General features: G+C 42.2%; 1 protein-coding gene across 1 annotated transcript in view; it reads left to right on the top strand.

Annotated features, from left to right (window-relative positions):
• Positions 1–21014, top strand: part of TNFRSF21 (TNF receptor superfamily member 21) — a 175365-nt gene extending 154351 nt beyond the window's left edge. The window contains exons 5-6 of the mRNA XM_073625272.1: positions 14885–15107; positions 19307–21014. Coding sequence (XP_073481373.1) covers positions 14885–15107; positions 19307–19536 — 453 coding nt within the window. The 3' untranslated portion in view covers positions 19537–21014. The remainder of the gene's footprint in view (positions 1–14884; positions 15108–19306) is intronic.
• The last annotated feature ends 828 nt before the right edge of the window (positions 21015–21842 follow it).

Raw genomic sequence — 21842 nt, 5'->3', positions numbered from 1 at the left:
AATCGCAGGACTTGGGAGATGGGGCAGGGGTCCAGTGCACAGGTTGCAGAAGTCAGTGATTAATCAGTGTAATAATCTAATACATGGGATTTTAGCTTCGCATACCAAGCACCCAATTTTAATGCTCAACTATATGAGCCCTGAGACTCTGTATATGTTACCATTGGACAGCCCAACCCAGGAGTAGTTGGGATTTGCCAGTCTACCTAAACATTTATTAAGGGTTTGGTAGACAGTAGAGCGTAAAACCCTCTAGAAAGTTTCTGTACAATAACTCTTGGGAGCTCCATTGATAATATCTTTGAGCTTCGGTTTCTAGATTTGCACTTTTACTGTAGCCATTACAATGGAGTCCTGCTGTCCCTGTTATATTTTTTTAAATCTGAATAAAGGAATATTTATATGTGGATGGCAACAGCCAGCACTCCAAGGAAGATGGCAATAGAGCTAGAAAATTGGGGATTCCTAGGGAGATGCAGGAAGTCAGGTATTGCTCATCCTAGCAGATTTCAAGTCACACATTTTAACGTGCTTCATAATTACAATACAGTGAATGAGTGCTGGCACCCTTGGATAGGAAGTGTACTAGCAGAATCACCAGGTGACCACGAAGGAAAAAAAGTATAAAAAGAAAAACCACAGCCATCACATCCATAGATGGGTAAGCTGCAATATTTCATTTTTTTGTTCTTGGATTTAGATCATGGGTTCTAAACCTGTGGCCCTCCAGCTGTTACAGAACTACAAGTCCCATCATGCCTTTGCCTTTGGGGGTCATGCTTGTCACCGTTCAACCTTGCAATGTCTCATGGGATTTGTAGTTCCGCAACAGCTATAAAAGTCCTCAAAATAAATAAACAGCTGGAGGGCCACAGGTTGAGCACCCGTGGTTTAGATGCGCCCATAATTGAAAGGCCACTTTTAGGTGATCAGACCCCTTTTTACCATACACACTTCTGGACAAATCCTATAGATTCTGGTATATTTTAATATTCTGGATTGTAGGGGAATGTGGAAAGGGTGGCATTTGCTGGTGTCTTGTCTAGCATAGAACTGGAAAGTTCAATTTTTACTTGGGAAAGCCTGTACTTTAAAGCAAATAAAACCTCAAGATGCACTTGTTCTCGAGTCTTGATGGATTTTCAGAAGAGTGCCCAGAAACCTGGAAAATAGAGGTGCCTATAGTTTGACTGCCAGCTCTGCCTGCCTCAGTCGGTTATTGAAGCTGCCCGTCACTGGAATTCATTGGAGTTGGCATATCAGAGCATCCCAATTTTTGGGGCAATTATCCTAAACGCTGAACAGACATGATGTGACCTGGAACTGCTTGCTCTACATATGCCGAGGTGCCATTTTGGGGTTTATTCTTTGACTGGAGATGGGTTTTTAAAGTTTTTTTTCTCCTACAAAGAACTTTTTGGTTATTTGGCCCATGCACCGGTAATGTATTGTTCACTCATTAATCTGTTATAATGAATCCAAAGTAATTTGTAAAAACTGTTTTCTCACGAATAATAGTTTTAATTATGCTTTAAACTGCTCTTAATAAGGCTATTGACCTTTTTACCTTGGTTAAATAGTTTACGTTGCTCCTCTGTATTAACTTTTCAGCTATTGGCTGCAGTGCTGGCTGTTAGGATTATTACCCAGCCATATGATTGAGGGGTTTTCTATTGCTGTCTGGTGCCTGCTGTAGAACTTGTTTTCTTGCTACTGGTTTGTTAATGGAGTTAATTATTAGCATGTCCTTGTGCCGGGATACATAGGTGGAATGACTCCAATTAGACCTCACAGAGTCTTGTTCTGAGTACAATCAAGATAAATCTAGAAAGTTTTGTCTTCATATATTCATAAATAACTACATCTGGACAGTGTCGTAAAACTTTTACATTCTAGTCTTTTCTATACAGCTCTTGACATTTTCGGTAAAAAAAAAAAAAAAAAAATGTATTATACAATGTGGTCAGTGGAAAGGACCTTCAAGAGGATCACTATATGGTATAATAGCAACACGTTTATCTGAGAGATTTTTATCTGCTGCATATTATCTTGGCATAACATGGCCCTTATAGACTAAAAAAAAAAATAAAAATGTATAAGACAAGTAGTCAGATCTGTCTCCCACATCTACCATGATGGCAGCCAGTAACATGACATAACAGCCTCTTGTAGTCCCAGTACTACAGAACTTGGGGTGAAGGAGAAGCAGGACAAGAAGGCAGTAAGTTCATGTGCTGACCAGGAACATGCTGATAGGAGACGAAAGCAGAGTGAGGGAGATGAGCTCATCACTGTGCGGTGGAACCAGAAAAGCTTGAGCTCAGAAGAAGCAAGCTGAATTATACTGACCAGTAGGGATGAGCTTAAGGCTTATACTGAAAGTACGCCTAAATATTTACCCATTCGACGACAGCTGAACATCATGTATATTTGCAGTATGACTACCACTATCATATGACAGTTTCCTGCTGGCAGGTGCAGACAGATGATTTCGTAAATCTCCGTCCTAGCCTCAAATCACACACAGAGTGGTACAGGTTTTGCTCAAGAATATCCCTGTATTTAGCACTATCCATCTTTCCCTCAACTCTGACCAGTTTCCCAGTCCAGACTGCTGAAAAACATCCCCACATCATGATGCTGCCACCACTATGTTTTACTATGTGGATGGTGTTCTTTGGGTGATGTGATGTGTTGGGTTTGCGCCAGACATAGCGTTTTCTTTGGCCAAAAAGTTCAATTTTAGTCTCATCAGACCAGGGCACCTTCCTCCATAGATTTTGGGAGTCTCCCACATGCCTTTTCGCAAACTCAAAACGTGCCATTTTGTTTTTTGCTGAAAGTAATGGCTTTCTTCTGGCCACTCTGCCATAAAGCCCAACTCTATGGGGCGTACGGCTTATTGTGGTCCTACGTACAGATACTCCAGTCTCTGCTGTGGAACTCTGCAGCTCCTCCAGGGTTACCTTAGGTCTCTGTGCTGCATCTCTGATTAATGCCCTCCTTGCCCGGTCCGTGAGTTTTGGTGTGCGGCCGTCTCTTGGCAGGTTTGCTGTTGTGCCATGTTCTTTCCATTTGGTTATGATAGATTTGATGGTGGTCCTAGGGATCATCAAAGATTTGGATATTTTTTTTTATAACCTAACCCTGACTTGTACTTCTCAACAACATTGTCCCTTACTTGTTTGGAGAGTTCCTTGGTCTTCATGGCAGGGTTTGGTTAGTGGTGCCTCTTGCTTAGGTGTTGCAGCCTCTGGGGCCTTTCAAAAAGATGTGTATATGTAATGTCAGATCATGTGACACTTAGATTGCACACAGGTGGACATTTCACCAATTATGTGACTTCTGAAGGTAATTGGTTGCACCGGAGCTTTTTATGGGCTTCATAACAAAGGAGGTGAATACATACGCACATGCCAATTATCAGTTTTTTATTTCTGAAAAATAGTTTTATGTATGTATTTTTCTCATTTTACTTCACCAACTTAGACTATTGTGTTCTGATCCATCACATATAATTCAGATTAAAAAAACATTGAACTCTAAGGAGCAGGGCCCTCTGATTCCTACTGTATTAAAGTGTATTGTATTTGTACTGTCTACGCTCAAGTTGTAAAGCACTATGTAAACTGTTGGTGCTATATAAATCCTGTATAATAATTGAACTAAAGGCTGCAATGTAACAAAATAGGTAAAAAGCCAAGGGGTGAATACTTTTGCAAGGCACTGTACGTTTTTGGTTGGGACGTGACAAAATGTGGACATTTTCAAGGTGTATGAATACTTTTTCATGGCACTGTAAAATGATTTTCAGGCACAGCTGCAGCAGATTTTGCAACTCCCCAGTTTTATTAAATCTCCCCCATTGTCACATTCACATGTAGCAACAGTCCAGAGCAATGCGACTTTTGTGTGTTTTATAACAGCAGCACGTCTAGCGGCCACCCACTTAGTGACATTTTCTGGTTGTACGGCTTGAGCAACTGGATTTTGCTTTGAAATCAGCCATGTAGCTTGGCCTTACATTAGGATGTAGAGATAAAACAGACGGCATAGGGAGATCTGACAATGAGCCATTCTGTACTTCTGGAGCAGACATTTTGCCGGGCACATTCATAATGAATTGTGTCTGCTTGGCACACCGGCTGCCACCCTCACAAAGGCTCCTGTATTAAATCAGGTGCTCAGTGAGTCAATATATAATTGAGTCAATAATGACATTTCCTCTGGCAGCCTGAAAGCATAAAAAGTTGCAGCCATGTTTTTCATCTTAAGCAGACAAGAGTGCTTTGTATTTACTGAGGCTTGCTGTAAATCAAGCTACCAAATTTTATGTATTATTTTTTAATTTATGCCTATAAAAAAAAAAATCACAGCTCCATTCATTAGCCTGCAAGTTTACGCTTAATTGTAGTAATTTTGTGGTAGGTGTAATTATTTTTTTTTTTCATGCTGGCAAGGTAATGAGAGCCCCAGCAGTTTTATGGCTGACATATATAATGGACCACTGTGCAGCAAAAACGGCTTAGACCTCCAATCAATGCCCATTTGCATCTCACGTTGTGTATTTCCACAATTCTACATGAAGAAAGGTCCTCTCCAGATAAAACGGATATCGCAAGGATTGTACAGCTGAACTCCAAGCAAGATATAAAAGACACAAATAAATGCCGTTTTGTGTGCATGAATACATCATTACATTTATTTTATTTTTTTTTCATGCAAGCAGTGTAATTTTGAATTTGACTTGGTATCGGCCTCTCGCAATCCACTGCACAGCAGAGCTCAGACTGGCAGATGGAAAAGCAACACAATAGAGATAGTGTGAGATCAATATCATGTGACCTGGCTAGCTCTGAGAACAAGTAATTGTTCTCTCCCAGCATTAAAGCCACAACTGAGCATGTGCAGGTCGACTGGCCTGCCTGTGTTAGCTGGCCTTCCCCAGATAGACCGTGCAGGAGAGGGAAGATCTATACATACAGGATAAAACAGCCTTTTTACACAATGCAGGGGATTAACTCCTTAAAGAGGAGTTCCCACTAAAAAAAAAAAAAAAAAAAAAAAAAAAATTAAGTCAGCAGCTACAAATACTGCAGCTGCTGACTTTTAATAATTGGACACTTACCTGTCCAGGGTCCAGCGATGCGGAGGATTGGAAGCCCCGCTCGTCTCCCCCTCCGTTCGGCGGCTTGGCTGTGGCTTCACAGCCGGGCACCCATTGCGCATGCGGCGCAGCGAGCCGTGATATCATATGGGACCTGTCACGTGTCCCATATGATTGACGAGGGAGGGGGCAGAGCTGAGTCGTTCCTGCGCCAAGGGGAAGTGATGTCACCAGCCCAGGCACTGAAGGAGGCAGACTAAGAGGGACCCCCTAGCAACAGGCATTTAGAGGTGAGTAAAAAAAAAAAAAAACATTTTTCCAAATGTTTGTTTTTTTTTTTTTTTTGGCACATTTATGCATTTTTTTTTTTGAGTGGAACACTGCATATACAGACTGATTTTACTGTTGTGGGTTTAGTAACACTTTGTGCCCTTTCCAATATTAACGCAATTTTGTCACACCCATGTGCTAACTCGTAATTGTCTTCTGATTGCCCAAGAGGAGCCTTACCTGGTAGGCTGTACAGGGTCCTGTGATTTCTAATGTCAGCTTGGTTCGGGGGGTAGCAAAACGGGCAGTATTCTAAGAAGAAATGTATTAAACGAAATATGAGACTTTTCTCGGTGCTAAACGTCTCAGGAAAGGACAAACACTTACAGTAGAATAAAAAGCTCTATCACATGCAAAAAAATGAAAAACAGATCCTGAGTTTACCCAACAGTTTATCATTAAATATAGCTGACACTTCCAGCCCCAGACCCACAATAACCATTTAATAAAGAATATACAAAAAATGTGGCAATCCAAACTTGATGTATATCACAGATATAGTGAGATTGAAAGGCTGTAGGATCTCAACGCGTTTTGCTACTGTTACTTCTTCAGGAGTTATAGAATAGTGCTGGTAATAACAAAGATGAGCATTGTTACATAATGCTTCTAAATACCTTCACCTATGTGATCATTACATTGAAGATATTACTCACTACTCGTATAGTAGTATAGGTGGTGCTGCTTTAAACCAAAGAAAGGATGAGGACAGGGGTGAGGGGCCACAGGCAGTCTCTAGTCCAATCATCCCCAAAGGGAAGGCATAAAATGGGGGGGCTCTAACCAGTGTTAATTTTGACATCAAATTTCGATTTTAGTTTTAGTCCTAGTCTTTTGACTAAAATGTCATTTTATTTCTGTTTTAGTCATCTGAATTGTTTGTTTTATTCGTATTTTAGTTGATTAAAAGAGTGTTAATTTTGTCAACGGAAATATTTTAGTCAACTAAATTAATGCTGGCTTGAACTAGGATCAAAGTCTTGAAATGTAATATAAAGATTAACCTGTATGCTCGGCGTATAAAAAGAAACCTATAAAGATAGATGGCAGAATACATCCCATGTCCCAATCCCACTATATCTGTGATATCCATCATGTTTTGCATTGTCACAATTTTTGTATATTCACTATACGTAAATTTTTATTGTGGTTCCGAGGCTGGAAGTGTCTGGTATATTTTAATGAAGGCTTGTTGGATATAACCAGAATCTGTTTTTAATTGTATGTAACTAAAAACATTTTTTATTCTACTGTGTGTCCTTTCCTGAGATGTGTAGCACTGAGAGTCCCATATTTCGTTCAACAAATTTATTGTTGGAGTACAATTTAGGGATGTGGTGCTTATTATACCCACTCACACCATGTTTATATGGGAACAAGGCAGTATTACTTACCCTCTCTGGTCTATCAATTTCTGGCCCGCTTCTCTTCACCAAAGCTCTGGTCTGTTGGTGGACCCTCAGGGCCATTGCATACTTTTTTTTTTTAAACTCACTCCATTTGACCCTATGCGAGGCAGCATGTTTTGTTGCGTTGCAAAGTGTCGTAAGGCTCTGCGTTGCAATAAAATGTGTTCCGGCATCGTTTTATTGCAGTGCACACCAATACAGCACGTTGGTGTGAACAGGCCTCCTATAAAGCAAGTCTTGTATTTGGGATTGCAATGGTCATTGCAGCTCAATGAGGCTGGAGTGCATGAGCCCCTGGGATCCATAGCTCCCAGCTGTCCCTGATTTGAAGCAATGTCCCTCTGTCCCTCTTTCCTCCTCATTTGTCCCTCATTTTGGTCTGATCTATATAAATGTATATAAAATGTACTTTTTATCTATCAAAAAGTGTTTCCTAGTGATAAACCTTTCATCTGATTTCTAAATTGCTGCATTTGTAAATTCCAAAAGCCAATATAAAGGAATAGTAGTGGTAAAAAAGGCACTTGTGGGTTTAACCAATCTTGTTTTGTTTTTGTTTTGTTTTTGTTTGTTTTTTGTTTTGTACAATTCTCCTTTAAGGGGTGTGGCAAGGGTGTGTCCTATGCCTGCATACTTTTGCTGATAGGTGTCCCTCATTCCTATCTCAAAAAGTTGGGAGGTATGGGGACCCATTCACACCATGTTGCTGCAGTAAGGCATGTCAGCACATGTTAACTGCATTGATGTGATGCCAGTTATTCTAAATGGCACGCCAACGCACCTTGCGATGGATGCCGTAAAAATGACACCACATTGCACCAACACAAACAGTAAATCACGCTGTAACGACATGTGAATAGGCCCTTGGTGTTGTGTTTTTTTTGTTTTGTCTTTTTCAGCTCAGGAACATGTGATTTGTACACTGCGCTAGGGGGATAGTGCCACCCAACTAAGCCTTTTATCTGATTACAGTACAGTCTGTATGATATTAAATAAATGACAATCTAGAGGTGAGCTGACTCTCCCTGGTCACGTGACTCGTACTCCTTCTTGCTGATAGCCGGTGTCATTTAATGTCTCATCGGCTCTCTCTGTATTTGTGCACACGGCCCCGCAGTGCAAAAGTGGCATTCTAGGGAAATTGCAGGCTAGCAACATGCAATTTTCCTGCTGCTCTCTCTTCTGATATGAAAGTCATGTGCTGCTGAGCTAATTAAAAAAAAAAAAAAAAACTTTGCTTCAAGGGTTGTTCTGTTCATAGCATCCAGCTTATCATTTTTTGCCATTAGAAACTAAAGTGGGCTGGCTAAATGTACAAGTGATCTAGAATATCTGTCTCTTTAATGTCTTCCAAGCCAGTGATCTCCCTTGGTGGCTTTATTTTTTTTTTTTTTATTTTGTTTTAGCTTACAGCATATTGCAGCAGTGTCAACCCCCCTCCCTGTTACTATCTCTGTGGTTTGTGGTACTGGCAGAAGGATACATGACTATATGAGTGTAATAAGGTTTAAACTGTGGAGCATACACATAATATACACTCCCCGGCCACTTTATTAGGTACACCTTGCTAGTACCAGGTTGGACCTCCTTTTTCCTTCAGAACTGCCTTAATTCTTTGTGGTATAGATTCAACAAGGTGTTGGAAACAATCCTCAGAGATTTAGGTCCATAGGGACATGATGGCATCACGTAGTTTCTGCAGCTTTGTCACATCCATGATGCAAATCTCCAATTCCACCACATGCCAAAGGTGCTCTATTGCAATGTTACTCAACTCCAGTCCTCAAGTACCCCCAACAGGTCATATTTTCAGGTTTCCCTCAGATGAAACGGCTGTGGTTATTACTAAGGCAGTGAAACTGATCAAATCACCTGTGCAAAATAATGGAAAGCCTAAAAACATGACTTGAGGACTGGAGTTGAGAAACCTTACTCTATTGGATTTTGATCTGGTGACTGTGGAGGCCATTGGAGTGCAGTGACCTCATTGTCATGTTCAAGAAACCAGTGGTGAGATGATTTGAGCTTTGTGACATGGAGCTTTAGCCTGCTGGAAGGAGCCATCAGAAGATGGGTACACTGTAGTCCTAAAGGGAAGGGCATGGTCAGCAACAATACTTGGGTAGGCCCGTGGCATTTAAACGATACTTAATTGGTACTAAGGGGCCCAAAGTGTGCCATTAAAATATTCCCCACACCTTTACACCACTACCAGCCTGAACCATTGATAAGACAGGATGGATCCATGCTTTCTAGTTGTTTACACCAAATTCTGACCCCACCATCTGAATGTTGCAGCTGAAATTGAGACTCCTCTCACCATTCAACGTTTTTCCAATCCTCTATTATCCAATTTTGGTGAGCCTGTGCAAATTGTAGCCTGTGTTTCCTGTTTGTAGCTGACAGGAGTGGCATCCGATGTGGTCTTCTGCTGTATCTTCTTCAAGGTTCAATGTGTTGTGCATTCAGAGATGGCATTTGGCATACTTTTGGTTGTAACGAGTGGTTATTTGAGTTACCATTGCCTTTCTATCGTCTTGAACCAGTCTGCCCATTCTCCTCTGTCATCAATAAGACTTTTTTTTGCCCACACAATTGCCGCTCACTGGATATTTCCTCTTTCGGACCATTCTCTGTAAACCCTAGAGATGGTTGTGCGTGAAAATCCCAGTAGATCAGCAGTTTTTAAAATACTCGGACCCGCCTGTCTGGCACCCACAACCATGCCACGTTCAAAGTCACTTAAATTCCCTTTCTTCCCCATTCTGATGCTCGATTTGAACTTCAGCAAGTTTTCTTCACCATGTCCAGCTGCCTAAATGCATTGAGGTGCTGCCATGTGATTGCCTGATTAGCAATTTGTGTTACCAAGTAATTGAACAGGTGTACCTAATAAAGTGGCCAGTGAATGTATAATATTATATACGATGATACAATACTTATTTCAATATAGAATACAATGCTTATTTAAATAATACAATTCTTGTTTCAATATAGTTTTGTTGCCTTTGGTTTATAAGTGTTTAGTCTCTGGTTGCAGGGCAATGATGGAAAGGTATATAAAGGGTGCGTACTTGGCCTGCTACAAAGTCAATCTATTACTTTGCCAGCTGTAGTCCAGGTACAAGTTCACTTTAAATTGTTTATATTTTCATCTATGGCTGATATTTGTATTCACATGGAGTTCCAGCAGGCTCTTCTGTCGGGGCACACACTGAGCCTCTCTGATACGAGGATAGTCGCTCCTGCTACCATGCCCGCTCCCTTTAATTGACAATGATTGACAGCTCTGCCTCCTTTCTCTCCGGTTAACCATTACCTTCAGTGTCCTCTGATTCTGTGACCAGGCAACCATCACATCAAGCAATAATGGTAACCTTCAGGTAACATTGAACTAGATTGAATGTACTGCTTTGAACTTGGCTTATATATCAGACAGCTGTTGAGAAGCCAAGCAATGTTTGCATCTTAACATGGCTTTATTATAATTTCCACAAAGCTATAACTGCTTAGTGTTCCTGAGGTTCTCATGATAGTTGGGGCCCCATGTAGACGGACTTTTGTTTGTTTTAAGCGGTTTTTGCATTGGAAAACAAATGTATGGAATTACAAAACCTGCTTGAAGCATGTTAAATGCAGGTCAGATGGAAGTCGACTACAAGTGAAATGCACCTGTCAGTGAGTTCTGTATGAGCGTCTCACTAACTGTTGGCATTGTCCCAAGCCCAACGCTCGTCAACACAGGCCCTTAAATACATAGGTTAAAAATTCAATAAACTGGGGCTATGCAACCACTCCTTCTTCTGAAGATGTCATATCAGACTAGTTCTGAATCGAGAATAAAATCCTGTGCTTCCATGAATAAACTGGGGCTTTCCTTATGGTGCTATACTTCTGGCACCATAAACCCATCACATTGAGGGTTTCAAGCACATAGAACATAAACTTTAATGCAAACACAAATGACCTTCCCTCTAATAATATCTATTGCATACTGTTCAAAAGTTTTAGGGAAGGTGTGAAAAAAATGCTGTAAATTAAAAATGCTTTCAGCTTCCCTGGGAACCCTCTGGCAATGTTCTATGGGACAATACGCATAAGGTCGGAGCCAAGCAATGACATCATCACGCTGACCCTGGCAGGCAGCGTTCATGTTTGTGCGAATAACTAGCTGTTTTTTATCCTGTGAGTTTATTAATCTTTATAATAAAATGATGTTTGGAAATACTATACTATAAAGTCTCCCTCTTCTCTGTGTGCCAGGCGCTGCCTGGAGTGGATATGACAATTTGGTAGATGCTGGTGTTTTATTCTAGTATGAAGTATTTTTAAGGCTTCTATTTCCTGAAGACATTTAAAGCATTATTAGACCTCCTTTCTTATGAGGTCTCAGGCTCTGGTGGGGATGTCCATGTGGTGGCGGTTGGAGCACTGAGGCTGGCAGAGGCTTCTCGTGACTTGTGGTTCATAGTTGGAAATATCATTTTGGGACAGTTTTGTGGACTTAATGCTTTTTAATTGAAATTGTTTTTGGATCTTTGTATGTACAACAGCGGAACCCATTTTTTTATTTAAACTTTTAGGATATTATACCGGTAGTAGTCTGATATCTGTGAGCTCAGCAGTTGGATTTATAGATTTCTCAGCACTTGATTTAGGCTGGTTTTACACGGGCGTTCTGTTTTTTAGTTCAGTTTGGTCACTTTTTGGTTTTTTTTTGTTAAAAAAAAAAAAAATTACGGATATGAATTTTTAGATCCGTTTTCATGTCCGCTGACATCCGATTTTTACAACAACAAAAAAAAGTGACTGAACTGAATTTCAAACACCAGCTGCTGCATCCTGAACAACCGATGAGTCATCAGCTGTCAGCGGGGAACAGCTCCAGCAAAAATAAAATTGCGAGGGAAAAAAAAAAAAAAACGGTGTGGGTTCCCCCCCAGGTCCCTTCGGGTCTATATTGGATTCAGAGGGCCCCCCCCAAGTTAAAATTAAAAAAAAGCGCGTGGGGTTTCCCTCCAAAATCTATACCAGGCCCTTATCTGAGCATGTAGCCCAGCAGGTCAGGAAAGGGAGGGGACGAGCGAGCGCCCCCCCTTTCCTGAACTTTACCAGTCCACATGCTCCAAAGCACCTTGCCACTATGTTGATGGGGACAATGGCCTCTTACTGAAAACCCTGGCCGGTAGTTGTCGGGGGGGCCCCCCATGTGAATGGGTAGGGGTACATTGTACATTCCTTGCCACTGGTTACCCGCAGAAAAAAAAACGTTGCTGTTCTGTGGCTGTCTTACTCCATTGTGTTGTCGACCGCTGTCTAGCATCTGTTATATAGCCATGGGGCGTGGCCATCGGATGACGTCACCCGGAGAGCTCACCCCCTGTGATGTCACGGGTGGGCTCTCCGGGTGACATGATCGGATAGCCACGCCCCATGGCTTTTTTTTTTTTTTTTAGCTGGTAACCGGCGGGTGAGGGAGAAGACTGCTCAGAGCTGCTATTAAAGGACTTGTCAAAAACTGGCTCTCGTGTTTTTTTACTTTTCACTGCATGTTTAGTAAGTGGGTAGGGGTACAATGTACCTTATACCCATTCACCAGGGTGGGGGGGGCCGGGATCTGAAGGCCCCCTTGTTAAAGGGGGCTTGTAGATCCTGATGAGCCCCCCCCACCCGCAGACCCCACCAACACCCGGCTAGGGTTGTCGGGAAGAGGCTCTTGTCCCCGTCAACATGAGGGCAAGGTGCTATGGGGTGGGGGGGGGCGCAAAGCCCCCCTGCCCCAAAGCACCCACCCTCCCATATTGAGGGCATGCAGACTGGTATGATTTAGGAGGGGGGGGGCGCTCACTCGTCCCCTCTCTTTTTTGACCTGCCGAGCTGCATGCTCGGATAAGCGTCTGATATGGATTTTGCTGTCATGTAGTCACAAGGGCGGGCTCTCCGGGTGAGGTCATCGGATAGCCATGCCCCATGGCTATATAACAGAAGCCAGACAGCGGACGACAACACAACGGAGGAAGTCGCCAACAGAAGAACAGCTGTTTTTTAAATTTTTTTTAGCGGGTAACCGGCGGCGGTAAAGAAGGCATCGGGGGAAGACGACGGCGGAGAGGATGGCGGCAGGAGAAGACGGCGGTGGGCAGAGCCCCCCTGCCCCAAAGCATCCACCCCCCGATGTTGAATGCATGCGGCCTGGTATGGTTCAGGAGGGGGGGGCGCTCACTCGTCCCCTCTGTTTCCTGACCTGCTGGGCTGCATGCTCAGATAAGGGTCTGGTATGGATTCTTGGGGATTCATCCACCCCACCCCACCCCACCCCAATTTTTTTTTTTTTTATTATTTTGGCTTGGGGGGGGGGGGGGGGGGGGGTTCCCTCTGGATCCATACTAGACCTGAAGGGCCTGGTATGGACAGCGGATATAAAAACGGATGTAAAAATTTACATCCGTATCTGTTTTTGATCTGTTTTTTACAAAAAACTGAACAAAAAAACGGAACCTCCGTGTGAAACCACTCTTACTCATTTTATTGTGTTTGCGCTAAGAGCAGTTATTTATTCTTATTTTTATTTTTGTTTTTAATACTTGCCAAGCACCCTCCAACCTTCAGGTTTGAAAGGGTGTATGCAGTAAAACAGCTCAGTACATTGTTCCATGGCATTACACTACTCTATGCTGATCATAACCTTGACCTAACCCTTATTAAACTCAATCTCCAATAACCAGTCTGATTTGTAGGGCAACCAGTATCACACCACTTACAATTCCTGATCCTCCTTTTTACTTTAATTAAAGAGAGTGGTAATGCAAAGGTAGGGATGGGCAAGTTCTTACTGGAGTCTGGTTTAGGAAATCCGCTAATCAGAAAATGAGACAAGCTGTACACAGGTAATATTTAAAGTTAAAAACAGCTCAGCTAATACATTTTTTTTTTTTTTTTACAAAATGTTTTTCATTTGATGGAGGTTTTTTAATGTTATGGTGAAGGTTTGTTCTACTACTGCTTTTTTTGGACATATGCATATTTTCACAGCTGCTTTCCCTAAAGTTGACATTAAGTTTATTCTAACCTTACCTCTTTTCCTATCTCCTCCTATTGTGCCAATTTTATTTTTTATTTTAGCCTCCTAGCAAGCTAATGGAACTCTGTAATGCATACCTTACAGCAGCTCCCAATCCTGGAACAAAGCTAAGAAGGGGCAGTCATAATGCCTGCTAATAGTCAAGATCTGTGGTTCAAGCAGAGCCCGCATGACCTTCCTGGGTCCTGTATCAGGTGCTAATATCCTGTAGATTTAAGCTTTTTATATTTACACTGTTTTTTTTTTTTTCCTCTATCTCTTCTATTGCTGTCATAAGGAATGTAAGCATCCCTTGTGACAGTAACAGGCAGTGACAGGTACTCTTTATGGAGGGATCTGGGGACTATAAGACCCATAACCCCTCCTCTACACTTAAGAGTATTCAAAATGTCCAGATCAGCGTTTTTAAATACTTTCTATTTTTTAAAGCTGGTGCCTTTAGGATGCCCGCAATCCGGAAGTGATGTCATGACATCATTTCCGGGCTACTAGATCTGAGACCCGAACAAAGCAGATCTGGCTTTGTTTGGGTCTTTGGGCAGCCAGATGTGCCAGCTGGTCGCTCGGAAGGCGGTTGGGGGGGGGGGGTGCGGACGTACCCTCCCGCTGCTTGTAATAAAAGCCAAGCAGCTGCTGAACCACATCGGTTATTACAAGAAAGCTGACCATCCGCGCTTAAGAATGGTACCGGGGTGATGGGTGAAGCTGTATGCGTCCCCCCGGTACAACCCCTTGAAGCAATGTCTGCAACATCGGTAGGTTTGTGACCGATACTTAAAAAAAAAAAAAAAAAAAAGTGAATATCAGCCGCACCGATAATCGGTCGACACCTAACGAAAATCCATTTGCCCAAATGTACTAAATATTCAAAGAACGTTTCTGAGAAATATTTGAAATAGACATGTATGACTAATTCAAAAAGAAAAAAAACATGATATTTCTTTCTTCTCCCCTTAGATAGAAGATGAGAAGCTTACTCTCCAGGTGAGCTCCACCCAGCCAATGCCAGCTCCTGATACCTGCCTCAAGGCTCCTGACCAAGCTGCACCGCCTACAGACCCCTCCCCACTCGACAAGAGTAAAGGCTTCTTCGCTGATGAGTCTGAACCTCTCCTTCGCTGTGACTCCACCTCCAGTGGCTCCTCTGCCCTTAGCAGAACAGGCTCGTTTATAACCAAAGGTAATGATGTAGGCCTTTCTACTTTGTGATTTAAAAATACTACAGTGCTTTAATAATTACCATAATGATGGTGGAGGATAGGAAAGGTAAACATGCTTATTTGTATCAGTGATGATGTCCACGTTAGAGCTGTACAAATAAGATATACCGTACCTGTGCTCAGATCCCAATAGCTTGTACATGCATATAATCTACCAGGTGCTAAAGGGGTGTGATCTTTTTTCTGTTGTATTGCAGGTTAGTGGCCAGACCTAAACCTTGTAGCTCTCCCCCATTTTGTCTGCTTGCCCCATGTTGGCATTGTCCACAACAGTGGTGGCCCATTCATAAGGGGCACCGCCCCCCTAATCTACATCCAGGGCGCCGGATGCATGGGTTCCAATGGGTTTTTTGTTTGTTTTTTTTGAAGCACTGTTTCTTCTGGCCAATCAGGAAGCAGCTTCTAAAACCTGATTGGCTGGGAGTCTTAGAGCAGACCGCGGAGACGGGGATGGCTGCGAGCAGAGCAAGAACGACGGTGGCAAGCTTAGCGGCGGTGTGCGGTGCAGGGTATGCTGAGACTTCTCCTGGGATCTGATTGGTGGAGGTAGGAATGGCTGTGATCGGAGCACACATCGCACTATCTAGAGGGAGACATGTCTGATGGGGGGGATTTTTATGTATAGAAGGCGGCGGCCGAGAGAGGAGAGGCGCAATGGGAGTGTTGAAACTTTGGTGGCGACGATGCGAGTGGGGGGGGGGGTGTTGTTTTCCACCACCCCCAAAATACTGAGCATCAGCCGCCACTGGTCCACAGTAGCATTTGCAGTGGCAAACCACAGTGTGACTGGCCAAAAAGGGATTACTTTGATGCAGTTGGCCGGCTTAAACATGTATTGCAATATGTGTAAACTAAATAGCCCTATTTTTTATAGCGAGGGTATATAGTCTTGTGCAGAGGGTTCATCCAGTATTTTTAGTGTTAACATGTGGTCACACCCCTTTAGCACCTGGTAGGTTATATGCATGTACAAGCTATTGGGATCTGAGCACAGGTATATCTTGTATCTGTTGTATTGCAGGCCAGTGGCCAGACCTAAACCTTGTAGCTCTCCCTCATTTTGTGTGTGTTTGCCCCAAGTTAGAGCTGTAGGACACATTTGCATCTTATTGTGTAGTGCCTGCTCCTCGCTAAGGCTGGATTCACACCTATGCATTTTTAGTGCTTTTTGCATTTTGCAGATTTGCACTACAGAACATGTTCCATAGGAAACCATGTTAAATGGACTGTAGTGCAAATCTGCAAAAAGCACTAAAACTGCATAGGTGTGAATCCAGCCTAAAGGGTTGAATAGGGCATTGTATAGGTGGGGAGGACAGGAGTATGCTAGACTTGGGATTCAGGGCAACACATGCATACAAGTTTACCTTTGAGTTTGAGGGTTACTGGAGTGAGCAGAAAAAGATATCAAAGAAGTAGATGATGTGTATAGTCATGCTACAGTTAATGGTAACCTGAACTGTGGAAGCTGAGGAAAAAAGCAAGCAGAGGGCAAAGGACTAATCACCTGTATTGCCTGTAGTCTCCCTGAAACAGACGTCTTCCCCATGACTGATTTGTCATGCACAGTGTCTCTGCATGGAGGCAACCATGTTAGTAGAGGCAGAGCTTTGTTTTCTCAAGTTAGAACTGTCACTTTGATGGCTGGGGTTCTGATGACTGGTAAAGGATTATTGTAAAAGCAGTAGGAGCAATGCAGAAAGCCTAGATCAACAGAACTGACGAAGCAGAAGTGGGGAGATCCTTGCACTGCAGATTCTTGGGTACAGCTTCCTCTCCAGCAAGGAGAACAGAGAGCAGCACAGTAGTGACTTCACCAAATCTCACCCAGAATCTCGCGAGGCTAGCAGCCAGAGTCAGCAGTGCTTTAGATCAGTGGTTCTCAATCCTGTCCTCAAGTACCCCCAACAGGCCATATTTTGGGAAATTCTCTTAGATAAAATAGCTGTCCAAAATACAAAGTCGTTGACTCTGATTTAAAGCACCTGTGCAAGATAAAGGAAAACCTGCAAACATGGCCTGTTAGGGGTACTTGAGGACAGGGTTGAGAACCACTGCTATATACCTATGAAGCTACAGAACTGGAATCATATAGTTTTTTTTAAAGGAGGAATTGAAGATAAAAGGCAAATCTTTTGGAGTACTGCTTAGACAGAATTAACATTTCTAGATGTTTACTATAAGACATCTAATCTAAGGGTTAAACCACCTTATTTTCTCTGTAAACCCCCTGAAAAACACATCAGCCATCAGCCATTTGTTTAAATATAATTGTCCTTCCAAAAGAAAGCACCACAAGTGCATGCTATTGGTTTTGTTAGCCAGAAAAGGCCTCTTTTGTGCACCTCTAATTTTCCCAGGTTTTACCCTCTGGGAGTTAGAGTATATCTGAAATAAACATTAGCTATATTATAGGGAACATCTGGGAAAATGAATTGTTCCGAAGCAGTATCCTGGTTACTAGTCCTTTTAAGCCACTGTAATGAGACATTGGAGCCCAGGAAGCATGGAGGGGGGCAGTGGGCACACTTCCAGGTGTCAGAAAAAGCGGTTGGGCGGCTGTATAGCTGCCCGGTCACTTTTATCAAATATCCGACAGCTTGTCAAAGACCGCACAAAGATCCCCAGTGGGGGCTATTTACTAAAACTGGAAAGTGCAAAATCTGGTGCAACTCTGCAATGAAAACCAATCAGCTTCCAGGTTTTAGTGCCAAAGCTTCATTGAACAAGCTGAAAGAGAAGCTGATTGGCCACCATACACAGCTACACCAGATTCTGTGTGCACCAGTTTTAGTAAATCTACATCAGTGTGTAATAAAACCCTCCCCTGCCACTGGCCTAAACCTTACATCATTAGCAATAAATAGGTTAAAGCAGTAATAAACCAAAAAACTTTTTTTTTTTTTTTATATAAAGTACAGCTTACCCATCCTTAAATGTGGTGGTTGCGTTCGTTTTTCTTTTTTAGGCTTTTCCCCCTTAATTTTACCTGGTGATCCAGCCAGTAACTTCCTGTCTTAGGGTGACCCCACTCTGGTTGTCAGTCTGTGGAGAGGGTAGTGTTTAGATGTACTAGATTTAAATGAACTTACAGATTAAAGCCAAACTTGGGCTAACACTTTTCAAGCAGTTAATGGCTTAATGGCACTGGACGTTTTACAACCTCACCGGAACGATTTAACTTGACAGATATTAAACAATGTTTAAAAAGTCAGTTTTCCCGCGTTTACATGCCGCAATTAGCCACGTTTGCGTTTAGAAGCGTTAATCTTTTTTTTTTTTTTTTTAGTCAAAATTTAAAAACTCCTGTAAACGAAATGCGTCTAAATGCGAGTTACCCCGTTTACACCCGTTTACAAGCTGTTACAGGCATTTAGCGTTTTCAAATGCCTCTGAACAGCCGTCCTGAATGCATGTTTTTGCTTTCCAAAAAATGCTTCTAAACTCCACTGCCTAGAAACGAATATAAATGACTTTGTGTACATCTACTGATAAGATCACAGAGTTCGGGGCAGCTGAGAAAAAAAAAACACCCAACTGCTCCTAAACATCCGTTTTACCAGCAGCAGTGTACATGAAGCCTTACAGAAATAATTTTTTTCCCTCCTTTGTAATAAAGAATTTACATAAAGTAAGAGAAGCTGACCATTGTAAGCACCTGTCAGTGATAAATGGTTTGTCTCCACCCTCTTATTGCCACTTTAGCTGGACAGCCTGGTCTGTTAAAGGAAGTTTAAAAATAAAAGTTCCTTGCTTGGATCAACAGGTCAAATAAAATAAAATAAAACTTAGAAAAAGGAAAACGACTGCAGCCACCACATACTAGAACTAGTAAGCTGCAAAAAAAACTTATGTTTTTTTTTTTGTTTGTTTGTTTTTGGGTTTAATACCACTTTAAGTGACGACCTTTGTAATAGGGGGGCTGCTCTGTAATCCTATGAAAAAGATATGAAAATAGACTCCTGAAATACTCCAGTAGATGAACAAAGTAAGATGTGTTCCAAGGAACACGGTGTGATTTCCAAATGTCTGCAAAGGTTCACTGATGCATTCCAAGGTTGTTTGAAGTCATTTTTGCTGACAATAAATATTTATTCAGAACACACTTTAATGTCACCCTAGCTTACCAAATAATGTCTCTACTCTTTGCCTGATACAGAAAAGAAAGACACCGTTCTGCGCCAGGTCCGCTTGGACCCCTGTGACCTGCAGCCCATCTTTGATGACTTGCTACCCATCCTGAGTCCAGAGGAGCTGCAGGTCATTGATGAGATACCACAGGCAGAGGATAAACTGGACCGCCTCTTCGAGATCGCCGGAGTCAAGAGCCAGGAGGCAAGCCAAAAACTCCTGGACTCTGTCTACAGCCACCTCCCTGACCTGCTGTAGCCTTAGAAATGAGAGTTGAGAGTTCAGCTTGCCTTGTACAAGTGGTTTTACTGCTTTCTTCATATCATCCATGAACATCCTCAACCACCCAAAGCCAACAACACACTGGCCTTTTTCACTGGATGCTTCAAATAAAACTGCAAATAACTTCATTTGCAGCTTTGTACATATCATGTTTATTTCAGTTTAAGGGAATTCACATCTCTTCATTGGCAGAGCACATTTGTTTTGTGTTTCATGTGTTGGACATTGCTTGGGACATCTTGCATTCAGAAGGCATTCCAAACATGCTCGACACCATATGATAATCAGGATGCATTCTACAGCCAGATCGACAGATCCCATACTCTACATATACGGCCTTCTGTCCAGCACCAACAGCTGCTTGATTGACAGTATTTATTGTTGAACTTTGGACTGCGCCTGCTGATCTGTTTTTTGGATTACAGTTAATGGGCCGGAGATGACACCTACCTTTCTGGCTGCTAAATAGACTTATAATGCATGGTACATACCTACAGTATACTGCAGTCGGTACGCTAAAGATGGTTTAGAATCCTCAAGTGGAAATTCTATGATCACACTGGTGACTGTTCCCAGGATTGACTGATTACGTTCTTAAATGCTGCACTCGTCTTAATAACCACACCTTCCTCCATGCGTCTAGAGAAGCTTTTCTCTCATGTTTGAAAGTGCATCTAAATTAAAAACACAAAAAAATTGATATATTGTAGCTTACCAGTTCTTGGATTTAGTGGCTGCATTAGCATTCCTTTTTTTTTTTTTTTTTTTTTTTTTTTTTTTTTTTTAGACTTCTTCCCTTTACTTTTGTCTATTAGTCCTGTGAATAATACACTTTCTGACTTTCTGCCCCTTCACAGCAAGGCTACAATCATTTCTCCAAAGTATTTAATGAAGGGGGCATGATATTCATAGTCTGGACATTAAACATGTCTGCCTTTGTTCATCTCTGTTACATGGTGGATTGATAGGGCCGTTAATTTAAACAAGAAAGATAAGGATGTTTGTGCTTTCTTTCCATTTCACAGGAAGTGACAAAATGAATGCCGCCGCAACCACATTGAAATATTTAAGCTGCATTATATAATTTTTTTTGTTTTTGGATTTAGATATGCTTTAAAGGTAAGTCCACCCGAAACTTGGTTTGAATCACCCACCATCTTGCAATAGTGGTAGACTCGAGACTGGCAAGATCTCTTAACTGATGTTCCCTGCTTTGCAAACCTTCAACAGCAAGCAGAGAAAGCTGCTGCAGGGGCAAAAGTCCATGGTGGAGTAGACCATTTCCAAAAATGGAAATATCATTTCTGGGTTAACGAACCCCTTAAAGGAATCTTGTCATACGTAAGTGAAGTACTAGGCCTGCCATTGCTGGCTCACTTCGAAGATGGAAAAAGTGCTTGTTGCTTGGCCATGTCTGGCATCACAACTTTGAGTCACAGACCCGGAACAAGCATGGTGTCATTTGGCATCAGAAAAGTCTCAAATTCTTAAACTCTATACTTGTTCCTATCGGTGAATAGCTGAAGCCATGGCGCTAGCATGGCAGCCAAGGAACTAGCATTTTCATAAGAAATCTCTTCCTAGCTCTCAAACCTAGAACCCCCAGGTGCTTAGCTACCTATGCATGACAGCATACTTCCATCCCCGGGTCTGCGATCTTCCATGGTACTGGCTGTTCCTGTACAATATTTCCATATATACTTTAATGGGTCCATACTTCTGCAGCAGTAACATGGCCCCTTACTTAGATTTATAGGGGATTACTGCATAGGTGCAGCCAGTGGTGGAAAAGATTTTGGACCCAGTGATATAAACACCGGAGGAGGTATCCACTGTTACAAAGGGGACAGCACCTGCATGAGGTGTTCTAAGTAAAATATGGGTGCTTAGAAGTGTTGGCTGAATTTTCAGATGCAAACATATATGAATTCTATTTGGGAGAGGGTTGTCCCTTCTGTCTTAAAGGAAAAACAAAGTAATAACATTTAGTCATATGGACTATCATTTCTCAGGATGAGAGCACCTCCTATTTTTTTTTTTTCTTCTTAGTGTGAAATTTAAAATGCATCTGCCTTCAGGACACAGGCAGCTAGCTATTCTGTGATGGAAGTCGTTATTCATGAGTATACACCTGCAGGCTGTAGTGAAATCAGAAACTACTAAGAAAAAGTCCCCACTCGCAAACCCTCTCCATTTTACTATCTAGGGCAGCCTTTCTTAACCAGGGTTCCGTGAACCCTCTAAGGTTCCTCCAGAGTTTGCTAGGGGTTCCATGAGCAAAG

Source organism: Aquarana catesbeiana, linkage group LG04 (assembly GCF_042186555.1).
Source record: "Aquarana catesbeiana isolate 2022-GZ linkage group LG04, ASM4218655v1, whole genome shotgun sequence".
In the NCBI taxonomy this organism is placed as follows: Eukaryota; Metazoa; Chordata; class Amphibia; order Anura; family Ranidae; genus Aquarana; species Aquarana catesbeiana.
The sequence above is the reverse complement of the archived record's forward strand: the minus strand, read 5'-3'. Positions and strand labels throughout refer to the sequence as shown.